The sequence below is a fragment of the Parasteatoda tepidariorum genome, chromosome 4, assembly GCF_982258835.1.
Source record: "Parasteatoda tepidariorum strain Cologne lab strain chromosome 4, Ptep-v5.0, whole genome shotgun sequence".
Taxonomy (NCBI): Eukaryota; Metazoa; Arthropoda; class Arachnida; order Araneae; family Theridiidae; genus Parasteatoda; species Parasteatoda tepidariorum.
The window spans coordinates 108871561-108889242 of record NC_141758.1 but is presented as its reverse complement, the minus strand read 5'-3'; the positions used below and the strand labels follow the sequence as shown (position 1 = coordinate 108889242).

The 17682-nt window shown below is 33.6% G+C and overlaps 1 protein-coding gene across 5 annotated transcripts in view; it reads left to right on the top strand.

Annotated features, from left to right (window-relative positions):
• LOC107442572 (serine/threonine-protein kinase BRSK2) overlaps positions 1 to 17682 on the top strand; it is a 223225-nt gene that overhangs the window by 173793 nt on the left and 31750 nt on the right. For all 5 annotated transcript variants that reach the window (XM_071182844.2, XM_071182845.2, XM_087161904.1 and 2 more), the window contains 2 exons: positions 3960 to 4028; positions 8944 to 9090. In XM_071182844.2, coding sequence (XP_071038945.1) covers positions 3960 to 4028; positions 8944 to 9090 — 216 coding nt within the window. The remainder of the gene's footprint in view (positions 1 to 3959; positions 4029 to 8943; positions 9091 to 17682) is intronic.

Here is a 17682-nt window from a genome sequence, read left to right as displayed (position 1 = left end):
CAATCTGCTTCATTCTACTCACATTACCCTTATCCAAAACCTAGGAAAACAAATTTCTGTATAAAAACCTTAAATCGAGGTTGACTCATCAAGCGTGAAAAAATCCTTGAATAAAGCTTGTCTCAAGGTGAAAATAATCTTAAATCTAGGTCATTTTAAGGTTTCTTTTCGAGAAGTCTTGAATGCTCAGCTATAATCCACCTTGTCATGAAATTTCAATGGACAATGCAATTTGATCCTATCGCTAGTGTGACGTCAACTAAAACGTCATTATGGACCTTAAGTGACAATACTTTTTTAAAAAAGCCTTAAAAAATAATTTTTAATCCTTTTTAGAATGAAATGTTTGAAACTTTTTCGAAAAAAGGTTTTTCGTACAAACATTTTCGTAACAATAAGAAGAAAATTTCGACACAAGTTTGCAGTAAGGTTACATGCTTTCAGGGCTGTAATTTACCAAGAAAAGCTTGAAACTGCTGGATAAAGCAACTTGCTTTCGTGTCAAATTTAGTTTTATGGAACTAATCCTTATTTGTGTATAATCCATCAACAACTGTTGATATTTTTGTCTGCGCTGTAATCGGTACGAGCCGGGAGCAATATTTGAATCGACGACGTCAAGTCTGAGAGACGAACTCTCTATGCCACAGCGGCTCTTATTTAATTAATTGGAAAAAAATCTAGCTTTTTTGGAGATGTCTATGTTATTTTGCAAAATGCCATGTTGAGTGGAAAAATCACGGCTCATTTCTATTTAGCTTGATATTTATTAAGCTCATTAGAATCCACTCATATAATTTTAAGCTAATTAGAAGATGTGCTAATTATTGCTCAACCAAATTTGGTTCATAAGAACTAATCTGCATAAAATCAGTGCCTAAATTGATAAGACTTTGAATAAATTTGAGTTTAAAGTCGTTTCTTTCCCTATAAGCGAATTATATTTCATCAACCCTAAAGAACCTATTTCAGATATTAATAACTGGGGTGTGGTTCTTGTCAGCGAATGTCAGCGAATGTCTTGTCAGCGTGTCTTGTTTGCGAATATTAAAAAACTAAACTCATTTTTAAAATTAGAATCAAAGAACATGAAATATATGTCCAAAATCACGATATTGAAGGATCTTCCATCGTCTTACGTAGTTCGAATTATAATCATTGGTTTCAGTTTTCTTCTGCTAAAATCTTTAACACTTATCTTTATTTACCGATCTTGACTTCTGGGAATCTTTTCCCATTAAAAAAAGAATTCATAATTTAGTTAATGATCTTTAGTTTGGAAATCTATTCTATTTTAATTTTTTATTCCTCGTACCTGCTTCTTATCTCTCTTCTTTTGATATCTTGTTCTTTTTCCTCTTCTGGTTACACTACTTTGTACTTAAATACACAAGTGGGCGACCTTTGTGCTAAAATACAAACTAAGGCAAACAACGTTAAAGAGCACAAAACTATTTATAAAATACAGACAGCTTTAATGTTTGCGCTAGTTTGTACTTTGTACTTGTTTGCCTCGTTCCTTTTCTACAGACATTTGGTGCTAAGTCACTGAAGAAGGTTTTCTTGTTTATAAAATTGAACTTATAACATGTATATTTCTGTACCTGTATTTGTGCTATATTCGCATTTTTTCTTTATTTTATGTAGCTCAAATTATTATTTATCCCTCTTTTTTACGACTAAACCAGTTACTGTTCTGTTTATATAACGATTACTAGTGGACGAATGGAGTCCTACAGATTTATAATCCAAAGCAAAATATATTTTATTTTATATCCGTCGCTGAACAGCCGACCCAATTATTTGGGTTTACGACTACTTATGTTCAACTCGGTAACCTTGTAATTTAGAACCAATAGACAAGGGAAATCCTGGATAAAGTATTGGGGAAAATTTAGGCTTCATAGAGGACTTTTTGATGGAACTAACTCGCATTTGCGTTACATGGAGTGAAAAACCACGAGAACCTCCCATTGTTAGCCTGATAGGAAGCGGACTCTAACCCAGATCCGTCTACCACTGATGATATTTTACGTCAGCACTGTGGTCGGTGCAAGCCGGATGCGGAGTTCTTATTTACCAGCCATTACTGGGATTCGCACCCGTTTCTTCTCATAAGAAGGCGAATGCTCTCTATACCCTGACCCATTATGGCTCAATTCTCAAACCGTTACAAAGTTGCAAGATGTTTTGATTTTATTAAAATCCGTTATTTTTTCTCACTCATTCCCTCCCGTCAACGCTTGCGTAAGGCTGAAAAAAGGAGCATTTTTATTAAAGCAAGAAAACTATTCTAACGTATACATGTAATAATAATTTCCTTAAAAAAAAAGTCCTCCACGAAGGCAAATTTCTCCCAATACTTGATCCAGGAGTTCCCTTGTCATCTGGATTGGGTTCAAAATTATAAGGCTACGGAGTTGAATATTAGTAGTCTTAAACCCAAAAATTATGTCGGTTGTTCACCGATGGTTATGAAGAAAAGTATGTTTAAGTTATCAATTTTGTTCATTATGGAATCAAGTCCTGCTTAGCTAACTAACTTCTCACCATGCAACCGAGTTTCGTAACACTGCCTTCATCATGCGTTCTTTGCCTACATCATGCATGGCAGTGTAAGAAAGGTAATCCGATTTAAACTCATGTCTCGAGTAAAGGGCAGACTTAGAAAAACTTTTGTCGAAAAATAAAACACCTGATTTTTAGGGAAGGGTAATACTTTTTAGGTAAGTAAATTTGGTATTTTTAGTTTCAAGAGACGAAAATAGGCTTAGAAAAACACCCAAACCTAACTAAAACCAGACTTTCTGACTGTGAAATATGTAAAAGTTGGTGTTATGATCTGGATAGGCATTGTGTGGACATGCTGGAAAAAAATTCATCGCAAGCGCCTAGATCAGCTGTTTTCAAGTTTTTTATGACGGAGCCCTAAATTATCAACCTCATTTACCACCGAATCGAGTTAAGCGAATATATGGGGCAAAAAAGTCATCATCAAGTCACCATCATCAAGCCATCATCGTGCTTAACACTAATCAGATCGTAGTTTAACATAAATCACGGATCTCGAAATTACTTGTTCAACAATCAAGAAACAACACCCTTTCTTCACCACATCTTTGAGTAAACTGTCAACTATTTCTGTCACAGATAATTTAGTAAATCTCTTTGAGATTGTGTTTGATGAATCCCGTTACTTCCATCTTGATGAATCCTGTTACCTAACAGAAATGATGTTCCTGTCATATATATTCATTATAGATTTTTTGCATATCCGTGTCTTGCATATCGCAAACAAGTCCTGTGTCTCGGAAACTATGACTTCCTTCCCCAGAACACCATTTGCGAACAGCTGACCAAGATATGAGAGCATTTATCGTTATTTACAAATGTGGCTCCCATTCTATTAAGTGTTTATAATGATGTAGATGGCGAAAAAATAATTCAATCAGTTTAATTGATTTTTTTTAACGGTAGGCACTGAACATTCATTCTTCACCTCGTTTGATGCCGGAAGTGTTGCTCATTTAACGTAACCCAGTGGTCACCTGTGAACCTAAGTCACGGAGGCGAGCAACATTACCCATTCCACACTGCCACAGATACCCGTTCATAGGGTGGGCCACATTGACACAACAGACAACAACACACAGAGAGAAAACCATTCATGCCCAATACGGGATTCGAACCCGCAGCCACTGGCTTCACAGTCAGGCACGCTGACAGCTCGGCCACCTAGCCGGCTAATTAAAATTCTCGCATTCGGAAAAGTTTCTGAAAATATGAACTCATTGCAATATCGAAATTCTCTCTTCGTTTTCTGTTATAGAATAAATAGAAGTATACAAATAGAATGGAATTGGTCCGACTTTAAGAGTAGGTAGAACACTTCAATAATGCAACATGATAATATTGTTTTGTCTATGTTTAAATCTATTTTATTTCTGTTTTTATTGCAGGGTGAGAAGTATGATGGCCGCAAGGCAGACGTATGGAGTTGTGGTGTTATTTTGTATGCTTTACTCGTGGTAAGAAAGCTTTCATAATAATATTTTGTAGAATGAAAGCATACAGCTGTTTTGATGCTGTAAACATACATCATCGTCGACATTACTCATACAGTTGTGGGTTGCAAATTTAAGATTATGCTTTTCAGGGGCATCGATATGGCTGTGTGCTTTCATTTGTGTCTTCACGTTTATTTATGTTTTATATCTCTGCTCAAAATATCAACTTTTAGCTAAAAAAATCCACATTTTAAGGTACTTCGTATCTCTGATTATCAGAAAACTTCATTTTATTTCAATTCCTATTATTAGTTCACACTCTTCCTATTATCTTGTTCAAATTTTCAATCGTTCATAAAATACTTTTTTATTCATCCACTCAAATTCAAGTACATTTTTTTAAACTTGTCCTGGATGATACTTGATGTTAATACAGTTTTTTTCCAGATATTAATACATTAATTAAATTTAGTTAATTATTTTTAATTTTATATTGGAGAAAATTTTTTAATTATTTAATGAAAAGTAACTAAAATAAAATTTTTCTTTGTTCTCCTAAGTAGGAATTGACTTAATTTTTTTTTTACATTCTTTATTTTTTAAATCAATACAAACACCTTAATAAGATATTGAATGATAAAACAGCTAATGTTTATTTTTTTTAACTAAACTGCTGTTTGTAGAAAATGCAACACCATGAAGGAATCATCAGAATCAAATGAAATTCGCAGCAAATGTCAATTATAGGATATTATGCAAATTAATAAAGTTTCAGAGCCATCGCGCGTGCGTGGCGCGCGCAGCGCCCTCTGAATTGATGCTGAAAGCGTATAAATAAAGTGCTGTAGCGGGACGTTGAAAATAGTCTATGATTATTTGTTAGTGGCAAACGTTTAGTGAGACCCGAGTATGCCTCCACGACGGAAGAATAAGAAATTCAAGCAACTTACGGAGTTTGAACGAGGGAGGATAATCGGCCTTCGAGAAGGAGGATTTTCCTATCGCGCAATAGCAGCTCGTATGCAGCGGAACAGTTCCACAGTGATGCGAGTTTGGAAGCAGTGGACCGACGAGCACCGAACAACTCGAAAAACAGGCACTGGACGACAGAAGGTGACGTCAGAGCGCGATGATCGACACCTGCTCCGCATGGCGGTGAATGATCGCACAGCTTCCTCCAGGCAGCTGGCAGCACATTGGTCTACTGCTACAGGTGTACAATTGTCGGCTTCGTCAATTCGTCGTCGTCTGCTGCGCCGTGGATTGCGTGCAAGGGTGCCATTATACAGGATTCCCCTCACGGCGGATCATCGACGGCTGCGTCGGCAGTGGGCTCTTGAGCACAGAGACTGGCGAGCTGATTGGCACCAAGTTGTCTTTTCAGATGAATCACGCTTCAATTTGTGGACCCATGATGGCCGTGTTCGTGTTAGACGTTATGCCGGTCAACGCTGCCTTCCTGAGTGTATTATTGAACGACATAGTGGTCGAACACCCGGAGTTATGGTCTGGGGTGCGATTTCGTATCATGGACGATCCAATTTGATACGAATTGAGGGTAATCTCAATAGCAACAGATACGTCCGTGAAGTGCTACAGCCCGAAGTCGTTCCTTTCCTTCAAGGCATCCCTGGAGCTATCTTTCAGCAGGATAATGCACGCCCACATGTTGCGCGGACTGTTAGAGACTTCTGTTCAGCACAACGCATGCAACTTCTTCCTTGGCCTGCTTATTCGCCGGATATGTCGCCTATTGAGCACGTGTGGGATATGGTTGGTCGGCGTCTCACTCGTGATCCGCGTCCTGCAGTTTCCAAAGACGAACTTTGGTTGCGCATACAAGCGATATGGAATTCTCTTCCTCAAGCAGATATTCAACATCTGTTTGACTCCATGCCACGTCGTATAGCAGCACTTATTGCAGCGCGTGGTGGCTGCACCAAATACTGATTTCGGACGCTTAATTTGTTTCTTTTGTTTTGAAAATTTCATCATTTATTTGTATCAGTACAAGTCGTTTCTGCATTAAATTTCATTTGATTCTGATGATTCTTTCATGGTGTTGCATTTTCTACAAACAGCAGTTTATATATAAAAATCTAATGATGGTGAAACATTATTAATTGGTGTCAGCACAATTTTATAGGCCAGAAAAGCATGTGGCCTATTTTCCTGCGTTAATCTGCATATTTTTTTGCTTGTCATCAGCATTATATAATTAAATGTCATAAAGGTATTGTTTTCCTGTTCAATATTTCTGTATCATAAATTTAAGGGTTTTTACCTGAAATAGTTATTTTTCTTATTTTATTCTGCTGTTATTACTTTTTTTATTTAATATGCTTTTAAAAAAATGTATAGTTAAAATTAAGGGCTCACAGTACCCAATAAATGACCAAAGTATTGATATTTCTTTATTGCTTATAGTAAAACTTCAAATTATTTCAAATGCGCTGAAAAAAAAGTGCTTCAACTCATAGATGATAATTTTGTGTTTTAATTATCTTAAGTATAATACACTTTGCATGGAATAAGCATTTTATGAGCTATTACAATTTTTACAGCATGTTATATATACCTAACACGAAATTTAACCTTTTTTTCCCCTACTTTTGTACAAAACAATCTATAAAAAATGTTCTAATTGATATATGAACAAATGAATGCACAACATTGTTAAGGTGAATATTGTAAGCGCTAAGAAAAAAAAATTTGAAAATATGTTAAAATAGAAAAAACGTTAAGGGCTTAAAAATTGTGAATTTCTTCAATTTTTTTTTAAATTTAAAAAAAAATTATTAGTTTAACTATTTTTTGAAGATAAATTATTGATTATAAGTTAAATGAGCATGTAAAGCATCCACAAAATGGATGATTGATTATACCTTTATTTTCTAAAAATGTTACAAAGGTACTGTGACCCCTTAAAAGAGTTGTTTCTTTATTTCATCATATTGCTTTATTACTCTACATTTGAAGATAAACTTATTTTAATCGATGTCTAAACGTTTTAAAATATTTATTTTTGGAGCAAATTATTTCAATATGCTATTATAAATTTTCATTAAAGATATTCGTTAAAGAACTTAACAATCAGCTTTGCACACCATGCCATGAATGAAGTAATTGAATTTTATGCATCAGCCTGTTTGGTTAACATAATATGAAATTACGGTTGTGAACACACCAAATTTATTATAGCGACATACCTTTTAATTTTAAATATTACTTTAAAAATTTATTGCCAAGAAAAATTATTTATGTTCATCCTGTGGCGTTAACTACCACTACTATTATTAAACATCATTTCATTAGTATATAAGACATGCTAACTCGATTTTATCTTGAGGTACCTTTTGATAAATGAAGGCTGGCATAGTCGAAAGCTTTTTCCCGACATTGGTAACCCGGACGTGATGTGAAATCGCCAATAGAGAGAACATTGTGAACGCAACAACTTTGTTATAACAATAAATTTTAATTATAAATGATATTTCAAAAAATGATTGCTTAGAAAAATGATTTATGTTCCCTAATAGATCTTAATAGTATCATAAGGGAAATATTTGGAAGTGGAGGGAAAAGTGTTCTTTTTAGGACATATATTTTTCTTCTCATTGGCATGGCAGCCCAGGATGGGCCTTGGCCTTCTCAACAAGCCTATGCCAAGATATTCTTCCCTCAGCCAAGGTTCTCCAGTTTATTATCTTTAAAACTTGTAGGTCCTTTTCAAGGCAGTCTAAAAATCTTAGGTTTGGTCGTCCTCTTTTTCTTGTACCTGTTGGCCTGGCACAGAAAACTTTTTTGGTTGTCCTGTTATCCTCCATTCTTATAATGTGGCCTGCCCATTTAATCCTTTGAATTTTTATAAATTTAATGACATCAGGTTCTTTATATGCTTTGTGAAGTTCCGTGTTTGATCACATATATTTTTAATTGAATTATTTTAACTCTTTTATGCCAAGAAACGGCAATTATTACATTTTATATCATAACCGTCTGTGATCAGTCGGTGGGTCGACCCAATTTTGGGGTTTACGACTACTAATGTTCAACTCAGATAGCCTTGATATTTTGAACCCGATATATAAACAAGGGAACTCTTATATCAAGTATTGGAAGAAATTTGCCATCGTGAAGGACTTTTTGATCGGACTAACTCTCATTTGCGTTACATGGAGAGGAAGACCACGAGAACTTCCCACTGTAAGCCTGGCAGTGAAGGGACTTTAATCCGTCTACCACTAAGGATATTTCACGCCAGCACTGTAGTTCGAGCAAGGGGGATGCGGATTCGTATCGACCAGTGATTGCTGAGATTCGAACTCGATTCACCTCATTGGAAGGCGAACGCTCTATCCCCTGAGCCATCGCGGCTCCAAGAAACAGCAGTTAGTGTGAAGCTATCATGGGAGCGGGTGAGAGTCAGCGAACTGGGGCTTGACTCCCTATTTTACAAATAAAAATATTTACGGTCACCCGCAATTATCACTCTTTACAAAATATTTTTATAAACGCCATGGCTAAAGGGATAGTTCGTTTGCCTTCCAAGGAGATGTACCGTGTTCGAATTCCGACGATGGCTGGTCGATACGAATCCACATCCGGCACCGACCACAGTGATGCCGTGAAATATCCTCAAAGGTAGACGAATCATCAGTTAGAGTCCATTTGCCTTCAGTTTAACCGTGGGGAGTTCTCGTGGTCTTCCTCTCGATGTAACACAAATGCGAGTTAGTTTCATCAAAAAAGTCCTGTACGAAGACCAATTTCTCCCAATACTTGATTGTTTCAATTTTTTGTATTTTTGCTCTTTGCTGCTACTTACTGGTAATTATCATTTCATTTATGGTATAAAAACTTTATTGTAAGGATTATAAAAACAATTGACTAGAAATAATACACGGTTTTGTAATTATTATTTAAAATGTTCCAGGGTGCCTTACCTTTTGATGACGATAACCTCCGTCAGCTGCTAGAAAAAGTGAAACGCGGCGTCTTCCATATTCCTCATTTTGTTCCACCCGAATGTCAAGACCTCCTCAGAGCTATGATTCAGGTCTCTCCTAACAAGAGGATAGATGTAAGTATCCATTTAATTCATACCACGCATGCGCACACGTGGTTCATTCTCTGTCTACTGACGCTGCTATTACAGCCGGATTGTGCAGTGCTTACTTTCCACGCATGCACACACGATGTTGATTTCCTGTATACTGACGCTATTATAGCCATATTGTGCTGTATTATGTGCATTCTGTGCCAACTGTTAAGTGCTTTCTGTAATACTGTTTTTGATAGCAAAGAATTGAGAAAACTGGTAACGCAAACCAAAATGTATGCAAAGGTCAGACAATGTGATGTGCTACTTCATGACAAAGCACATCTCCATTCTGATGATGTGAGTCAAAACCTTGTTCACAATAGGAGGAATTCTATCATCCCCTGTACACCACCGACCTTGCACATGCAGACTGCCACTTGTTCTTGAGCAAAGCGTGATTTTCGGCTCTGACAATGATGAGAGCGCAAATAAAATTTTGATTTCAAGATTGATTGAAAGGTTCAGCATCTTTCTTTGCTGAAGAGTTGGATTCCCGCTGTGACAAATATCTGAAAAAAGATATAAAAAATAGTTTCAATAGGTTCTTCATACGAAAATAAGTTTTAATTTGAAAAAAAAAATGAATTTTTCCATAACGTTACTTTTTTTCTGAACCTGATTCGTAGTTTTGATCACATATTTTTAATAAAAAAAAAACTATTTGCTTCATGAAATAATAGAAATAATAATTAAAACTAAATTAGCTTAAATTAATAAAATTTATTTGAAACTACTTTGGTTTATAAAATATTATTAATTCAAACTAACTTAGCTCCAGTAAAGGAAATTTAGTTAAAACTTTTCTGCCCAATTTGATTCATAAATTACTAATAACCCAAGTCGAAATAGTTTGAAACGCATCAGTTTGGATCAACTTATTTTGGTTTAAATTGTCAGAGGAAATGATTTGTGTCGCACTTGCTTAAGGAATTTTCCGAGCCAATAAAAAAAACCATAACATGATAAATAAAAGTGTGTTGCCTTGTGTTTTTTTACTACATAGCTTTAAAAAACGCATTACGATTTGCTTTCACGTCGAAAATTTTTTATTAGTATGATAAGGTAAACAAAACTATTTAGATTACGCGATTCATTTCCGATAATGAAATACTTCTACTTTTTATTTTATTTTATAACCGTCGTTGAACAGCCGATCCAATTTTTTGGGTTTACAGCTACAAATATTAAACTCCATAGCTTTGTAATTTTGAACCCGATTCAGAAAACAAGGGAACTCCTGGATCAAGTATAAGGAGAAATTTCCCTTCGTGTGAGACTATTTGATGCAACTAACCCGCATTTGCGTTACATGAAGAGGAAAACCAGGTCAAGGAGTAAACCTTCCACGGTTAGCCTGATGGCAAGGAGACTCTAACCAGTGTTCCGTCAAAGTAGTTGACGATATTCTACGTCAGCACTGTGGTCGGTGCAACCCGGATGCGAAATTATTATCGATTAGCCATCGCTGGGATTCGAACCTTGTTCACCTCATTAAAAGGCGAACGTTCTATCCCCTGAGCAATCACGGCTCTACCACTTAAAAAATTGAGTCGCTCTTTTAAAAGGCTTTTGCGGCTCATTTTTCACGATGATTCGAAGCTGAAATCACTGCTTGGTCAGCCAGCGCACGAACCCCTGTACTTTTTCGTTATACATCTAGAATAGATTTAAAATCTCTCTATATTAAAAAAATTCGTAAGGGCCTCCGTCGAGTTTTGGATATTCACCTTAATGTTTTACTTTGTTTTTCTGCGCAACATGTAAAAGACTTAAAAACTAGAAATTTCATTTTTAGAAAAATTTACAGGTAGTGCGATGGAATAAAAAAAAATCAAATATCAGTTGGAGATTATTAGTTGTAGAACCTGACGTAAAAAATTCCTTACATGCCGAAAGAATGCAATTACAGAGCTAAAATTAGTTCTGCTGATGGAGTCATATTTGTTTATGAATATAAGAGAGCTTTTCTTTCGTACCAATTTGTTAGAAATTATTAAAATTTTAAGCATTTTTTCGAATTTTATCTTATTTGTTTTTGCTTTACGTTGCATTTTGTTTTGCTGTGCAAAATATATAAGACTTTAAAAATGGAAATTAAGAAAGTGTGTTGTAGTAAAATGTATATTCGCCTGTGAATTCGAGAATTATCAACTGTTAAACTTGAAGTAAAACAAAATCTGTTTTTGCTGATCTAGTGTCGGTTAAAATAAAACTAAAAAGTTAAAATTTGACGTTCTGAAAGGCCCTTTTCATTTATAAACTTATCGCCACCTTTTTTTCTAAATTTGAACGTTATTGCAATTTCAAGTGCTTTTTTTCGGGATTTTTTTTTCACTATTTTTTTTTCTTTTGCTTTAAATAAAAATTCTTTATGCATTGCAGTAGAAAATTCATCGTTCCCTCACGAGATAATAATTTTTTTTATTTCACAAGCTCGTTCTCAAATAAAAATTAAAGTAACAAAAAGAAAGAGAAATTATATGTTGCCAGATACACATTTTTTAAAAAAACTTAATAAATAATGATAAAAACCGTTCCCTATTTGAATTTTTAAAAGTCTCGTGTACGAGTGGACTTCTTATTGAGTTACGAAATCTGTATCCGTTGCGTTAATTTTTTTCGAGTTCCGATTATTATTTTTCATATCTGTGTAATCGTTGATTTTGATACGATTAACAAAATAACAAAATGTCCTTGCGCAAAGCTTCAGTAATCGCATATTTTGAAATCAAAATGTTCTATGTTATTGTGGGAAATATTGACGTTTAAGCAAAACTAAACATTGGTGAACAAGAAGCAATTATGGGGATTATTGGTTAGCGGAAGAAAAGGGGGGAACTTAAATAACTACTGCATCTATTTGAAAACAAAACCCCATCCTATTTCTCCTAAATTTCTTAAAACCTTTCACGAAAAGTTAAAAGTTTAGAGAAGTTTCTTTAATAAAAACAGTATCTGAAAACTATAGAATCGTCTTCGTGTAAGAGTCGTATTTTGATAGTTTTATAGAATCATAAAAAATGTCTATTTCTGTCGTAATTACGATGTCGCTGTCGCGAATGATGCAGCGTAAATCACGTCATTTACATGTCATGAAAGTTTAGTCATTTTTAGGACATTCACGCATTCTTTCTCCTTAGAATATTTAAATACCTTCTTCTTAGTGAATGTCCTTTATACTGCTGGAATTGAGTTATATTAGGTACTTACAAAATCAAAGTAAATAAATATCGTATGCAGTATGTAAGTTTTCAATACCTTTATCTTAAAAAAGTTTTAAAGTTCTAATATGGTTAAAAACGAAGTTGCTATTTGCACAACCCCGATTTTATTTTTCTTAAAAAAAAAAAACACTATTTCGTAAAAACCAAAAACAAACACTGTCACATGAAAACTACTTTTAATATAAAGTCACTGGCCAAATTGTTAGACGCCCTATAATATTCTATGTAAAATCTCAATTATCAGGTTATACTTACACAGCTTTATTGTTTTTATGTGACTGAAACCGGTTTCCATTTGCTTATACTCGTGTATCAGTTGGTTATTATTGTAATGCAATACGTTAAAAATAAATACAAATAAAAAGCATGTAAAAATTCTCCTGAATAAAAACCCATTACATATATGTTTAAATATAAAAGTATTGCCTATAAACTCGTGCAAAACCTGTCATTATTAAAAAACTACAGAGTATCTAATAATTTGGTCTAATTATTATAATATACTAAAATATTACCTGTATATCAGATATATATGAATATTCTACATTTATATAATGCATCGTCTAATTTAACCAGTCGTCGAATTTAAATTATATATCGTCAAAATAGTGCTGAATTTAACCCAATGATACACGAAAGTAAACAAGTATTTATATAATATATCGTCAAATTTATCTTATCATCAAATTTATGTTATGTATCGTGTATCAGTGGGTTAAATTAGACGATATATAATGTAAATTTGACGATTGGTTAAAGTAGACGATATATATTATGAATATAGAAGATTTATTATATCAGGTTTTATATCAGTATATTGTAATAATTGGACCAAATTATTAGATACTCTGTAGTTTTTTAATAATTACATGTGTTGCACGAGTTTATAGGCAACACTTTTATATTTAAACATACATGTAATGGGTTTTTATTCAGAAGATTTCTTATATACTTCCTATTTGTATTTATTTTTAACGTATTGCATTGCAATGTTAACCAATTGATACACGAATGTAAAAAAGTGCAAACCGGTTTCAGTCACATAAAAACAAAGCTGTAGAGTGTCCCCTGGTAATTGACATTTTACATAGAATCTTATAGGGCGCTTAACAATTTGGACAGGGACTTCATGTTTTTAGAATTATTCGTAAATTAACATTTAAGTAAAAGAAGAAGAAAAATGAAACTCTAACGAAGCACTAGTAATGAAAGCGGGTCTGAAAATATCAGGACTTGTTTGTTTGCCGAAAGAAAACAGTTTGGAATTGAATAAAACCTCTAAATTTTGTTATGTCATCGCACTGGGTTTTTAATGTTTTTCGTTCCGTCCCCTTTTTGTTAGTCGACAGATTTCTATGGTGATTATGTTTTTTTCTTACTTGAGTATTAGTTTTAAGCTCCATTTTGCACCGCTTATTTTGTTTTGCAAGGATTCTAAATACATATATTTAAGGCGGATATAAGGAAACATTCTTGACAGAAATGATTTTTCCCGAATAACTTTAGAAGGAAATTTCAAATCTTCTCTCAACACTTTAGTTTTTTATCTCTATTCTAATGTTATTTGTGCTGAGCTCTCTTCGTTTTATTTTTAGAACTATTGAAAAATACTAATGCAATTTTCTTCATAGCCTCTTGAAAAAAATTTAATTATATTCTTAAATAAAATTCTCTGAATACTTTAGATACAATTTCTTTACGAAACATAAATCTTTAAAAGTAATTTATTTCAAAAATTTCTAAATGGTTCTGTGACGCACTTGCAACTCCTACGCTTAGAGTAAATCAAATTATGTAAGAAAATTTATTTTGAAACGATCGCCAACTCAGCACGATCCATCTTTGATAAATATCAATTTCTCTTGGCATTTCGAAAATTAATTTATCATATCCTTTAATGGAAAGTAAAATTTGAGATATTTTCTCAAACATATTGTGTAATAAACACAGTCTTTCAGGTAATAAATAAATCAAATGCTTATTCGAGTTTTTTTTTTTTTTTTTTTTTCCAAATCCAAAAAATTGCCTCAAGTGTATCGCTTTCTTTTATGCCCAGTTTTAAATATTATTTTTATACATTCATTATTATTCATATCAAGGTCATTTTATTATAGATTGATAAAGGTTTAACTTTGAAGTTTTCATTATTATTCATATCACCCATCATCAATTATCATATCATATTTTTCATTTCACTATTTTTAATATATTTCATATAGTCACTATTATTCATATTCAGGTCATTATTGTAGCTTAGTAAAGGTTTAGCTTTAAAAATTTTCACTATTATTCATATCATATCCCATCATATTTTTCATTTTGCTATTTTTAATAATTTTCATACAGTCACTATTATTGTAACTTGATACAGGTTTAGTTTTGAACTTTTTATTCTTATTCATATCACCCATCATCATTTATCATATGTCATATATTTCATTTCTCTCCTTTTAATATTATTCATATAGTCGCTATTAATCATATTCAGATCATTATTGTAGCTTAGTAAAAATTCAGCTTTGAATTTTTCATTATTATTCATATGACTCATTCATCATTTTTCGTATCGTATTATTCTTTTCACTATTTTTAATATAATTCATGCAGTCATTATTATTCATGCTCAGATCATTATTTTGGATTAGTAAAGGTTTAGCATTGAATTTTTTAGTATTTCTGGACTCACATTCTATCACAGTTCCTTTCGGATCACTGTAACGAATCTAACTAATTTGAAGAAACAGTTTTTCTTATTTATTTTTTATTTTATAAAATCAATTTATTTAACCCAACAACAGCACATAAAAAAAGCAAAAATAAATTGAAATACCCGTAACGGGTCAGTATAAACCTTAAATACAAACAAAGCCATTCTCAACAGAAATGTTCAGCATCTATCCTAGAAAAATAAACAAACCCTACCGGAAGGCTTGAGATCCTCTTCTGACGCCATAGCATTGACGTGACTATTTCTTTATTTGACGTTCTGGGTTGGTTTGTATATATTCCAAATACTCATTGTCCCGCAGTGGACTGATCGTTAAGACACGGCACCGAAGTCAAGCATCACTGGCTGCGGTCAGCGTGCGGGTGGGTGACCACTTGGATCAGTCTGCGTAGGGACCGAGGATGTGCGGTATTGGTCCTCATTAAGGGGCCGTTCAAAAAGTACGTACACAAAAATGGAGAAATTTTGAACCCCTCCCCCCTTCGTACATTACCGCACATAAGGTCTTACTCCCCCCCTTAGAGTACGTACATTTTATTAGTCTACCCCCTTTTTCATAAAAATTAAAATAATTATGTTTTAAATAAAATTAAATATTTACTTAAGGAGTGTGTAGGATGAAGTCAAATTTAAATTTGGTGTATGTTTATAAAGTATGTACTTTGTATAATACCTCCCCCCCTCCCCATCGTACAAAACCGTACATAATAGCAAATCCCCTCCCCCCCCCCTTCGGGATGTACGTACTTTTTGAACGGCCCCTAAACTGTGCTACCGTAAAGTGCTCGACCTCGCACGCAGGTCGTCGGGCTACCGAAGCGGGGGTGCCATCCCCTCCGCAGAGGATCAAAATTGTGATGGCATGTCTTCGGATCATCCTCCGGGATGTTTCCCAGGCCGTCGCCAATAGCCCATTGTGCAGCTCTAGTGCGACGTAAATTAACAACAACAACAACCAAATACTCATTTGTCCTGAATTTAATTGTTTCGTGTTTTTGTGAAAAAATGTGTTCTTCATATTTTAAAATATCTGATGAAAAAGAAATACTTGGGGAAATTATCTATTATGATATGCATTTACCTGATCGTTGAAATGTGGATTTACGCAATTTAGTTTACACCTGCAGAAATTCTTCTACCTGAATCTCCTACCAGAAGTTAAAACAACCTCCACAAATACTGACCCCCACCGTGAAGAGCATGAAACACTGGCGGGTATAAAGGGAATAAATCTCCAAACTAATCAGCTAATTCTAAAAATTGTCTGGTTCTTTTATTTTTTCTTGATCTCGTAACATGTTTTTTTTTAACTCATGTCTTTTTTTGTTAGATTTTTCAGGACTCTACATGACTTCGCTCACTCATTTGACACTTCTGCATTTAAGTCTAGTTTTTTATACATGCAATTTCACTTTTTATAATGAAATTCTAAAAAAAATATTTTTTATTTCTACCCAACTTAATGGTTCACTTTTCTGAATATGTGTTTTATATACGTGTTTTTACTGAGAATATATTTTTTTTATCTTAGTCCATTATATTTGTGTTATTTTCCAGCAATGTCATGGTTTTTTTCAAAATTTCACTTATTATAAAGATTTGCCCATAAACGTGAACTTCTATGCCTGTAAAAAACCGAATTTATGAATTATGGGTTGACAATAACAAATAAACGCCATAAGAAATGATGAAATGAATGAACGCATAACAAAAAATAGTAACCTGGTGTTTGCCTACCTTCTTGACCGCACGTTAACCTTTACTGTTATCCCTATTTATATACACGATGCTTTTCATTGGTATTTTTTTGTATTTTCTAAAGTTATCAGTAGATGGATGGTCAAACAAATCATAAGTGGGAAAATAGCTTCCCATCGACACTAAAAATTGGTGGGAAGTATACTTATCACGACCTTTTAAAGGGTTAAAATGTGAGGAAAAGACCGCAATCTCCGGAAAAATATCCTATTTGGATTAATTGATTAAATATACATTTCATTGTTCAAGTGGCCAGAGTGTACACATTTAGCTTTGATAAACTTGTACACTTGTGTGTTGTAAACATTTGTACGCATTTTTTTCCGTACAAGGTATTCCGCAGTGAAAGATTTTAATATACAGGTTCTAAATCTTTGTTAAAAATGAACTCAAAAAAGTATACGCGTTAGGAGTTGAATGTGAATATCTAAACAGAGATAAAGTAATACCGTTATCGAATAAATTACTATTGAGAAAGACTGGTCTGAGAATCTCAAAACCTGTTTGATTACCAAGAGTTCAAAACACCCGTTACGCATTTCGTTGTATTACTTACATTATTTTTTTAAAACAAAATAATGAATGAATTATGAATTTATTAGTAAAAAACATGTATTCTTAACTAAAAACGTTTTAAAATAAATTTAATTTTCTTGATAAAATCATTTTGTAACCATTTATAAGTTAGAGGGAAATATACCTCCCTCTATCGTCATTAATTTTTATATGTCGATGGGAAGTTATTTTCTAATGAATGATTTGTTGTATTCAAAGCTAACTAAAAGACTTCGTGCTCATAAATGTGAGTAATAGTAAAGATTGGTGTAGGGTCAAGATGTGAGGTTAGCACTTGATATCATG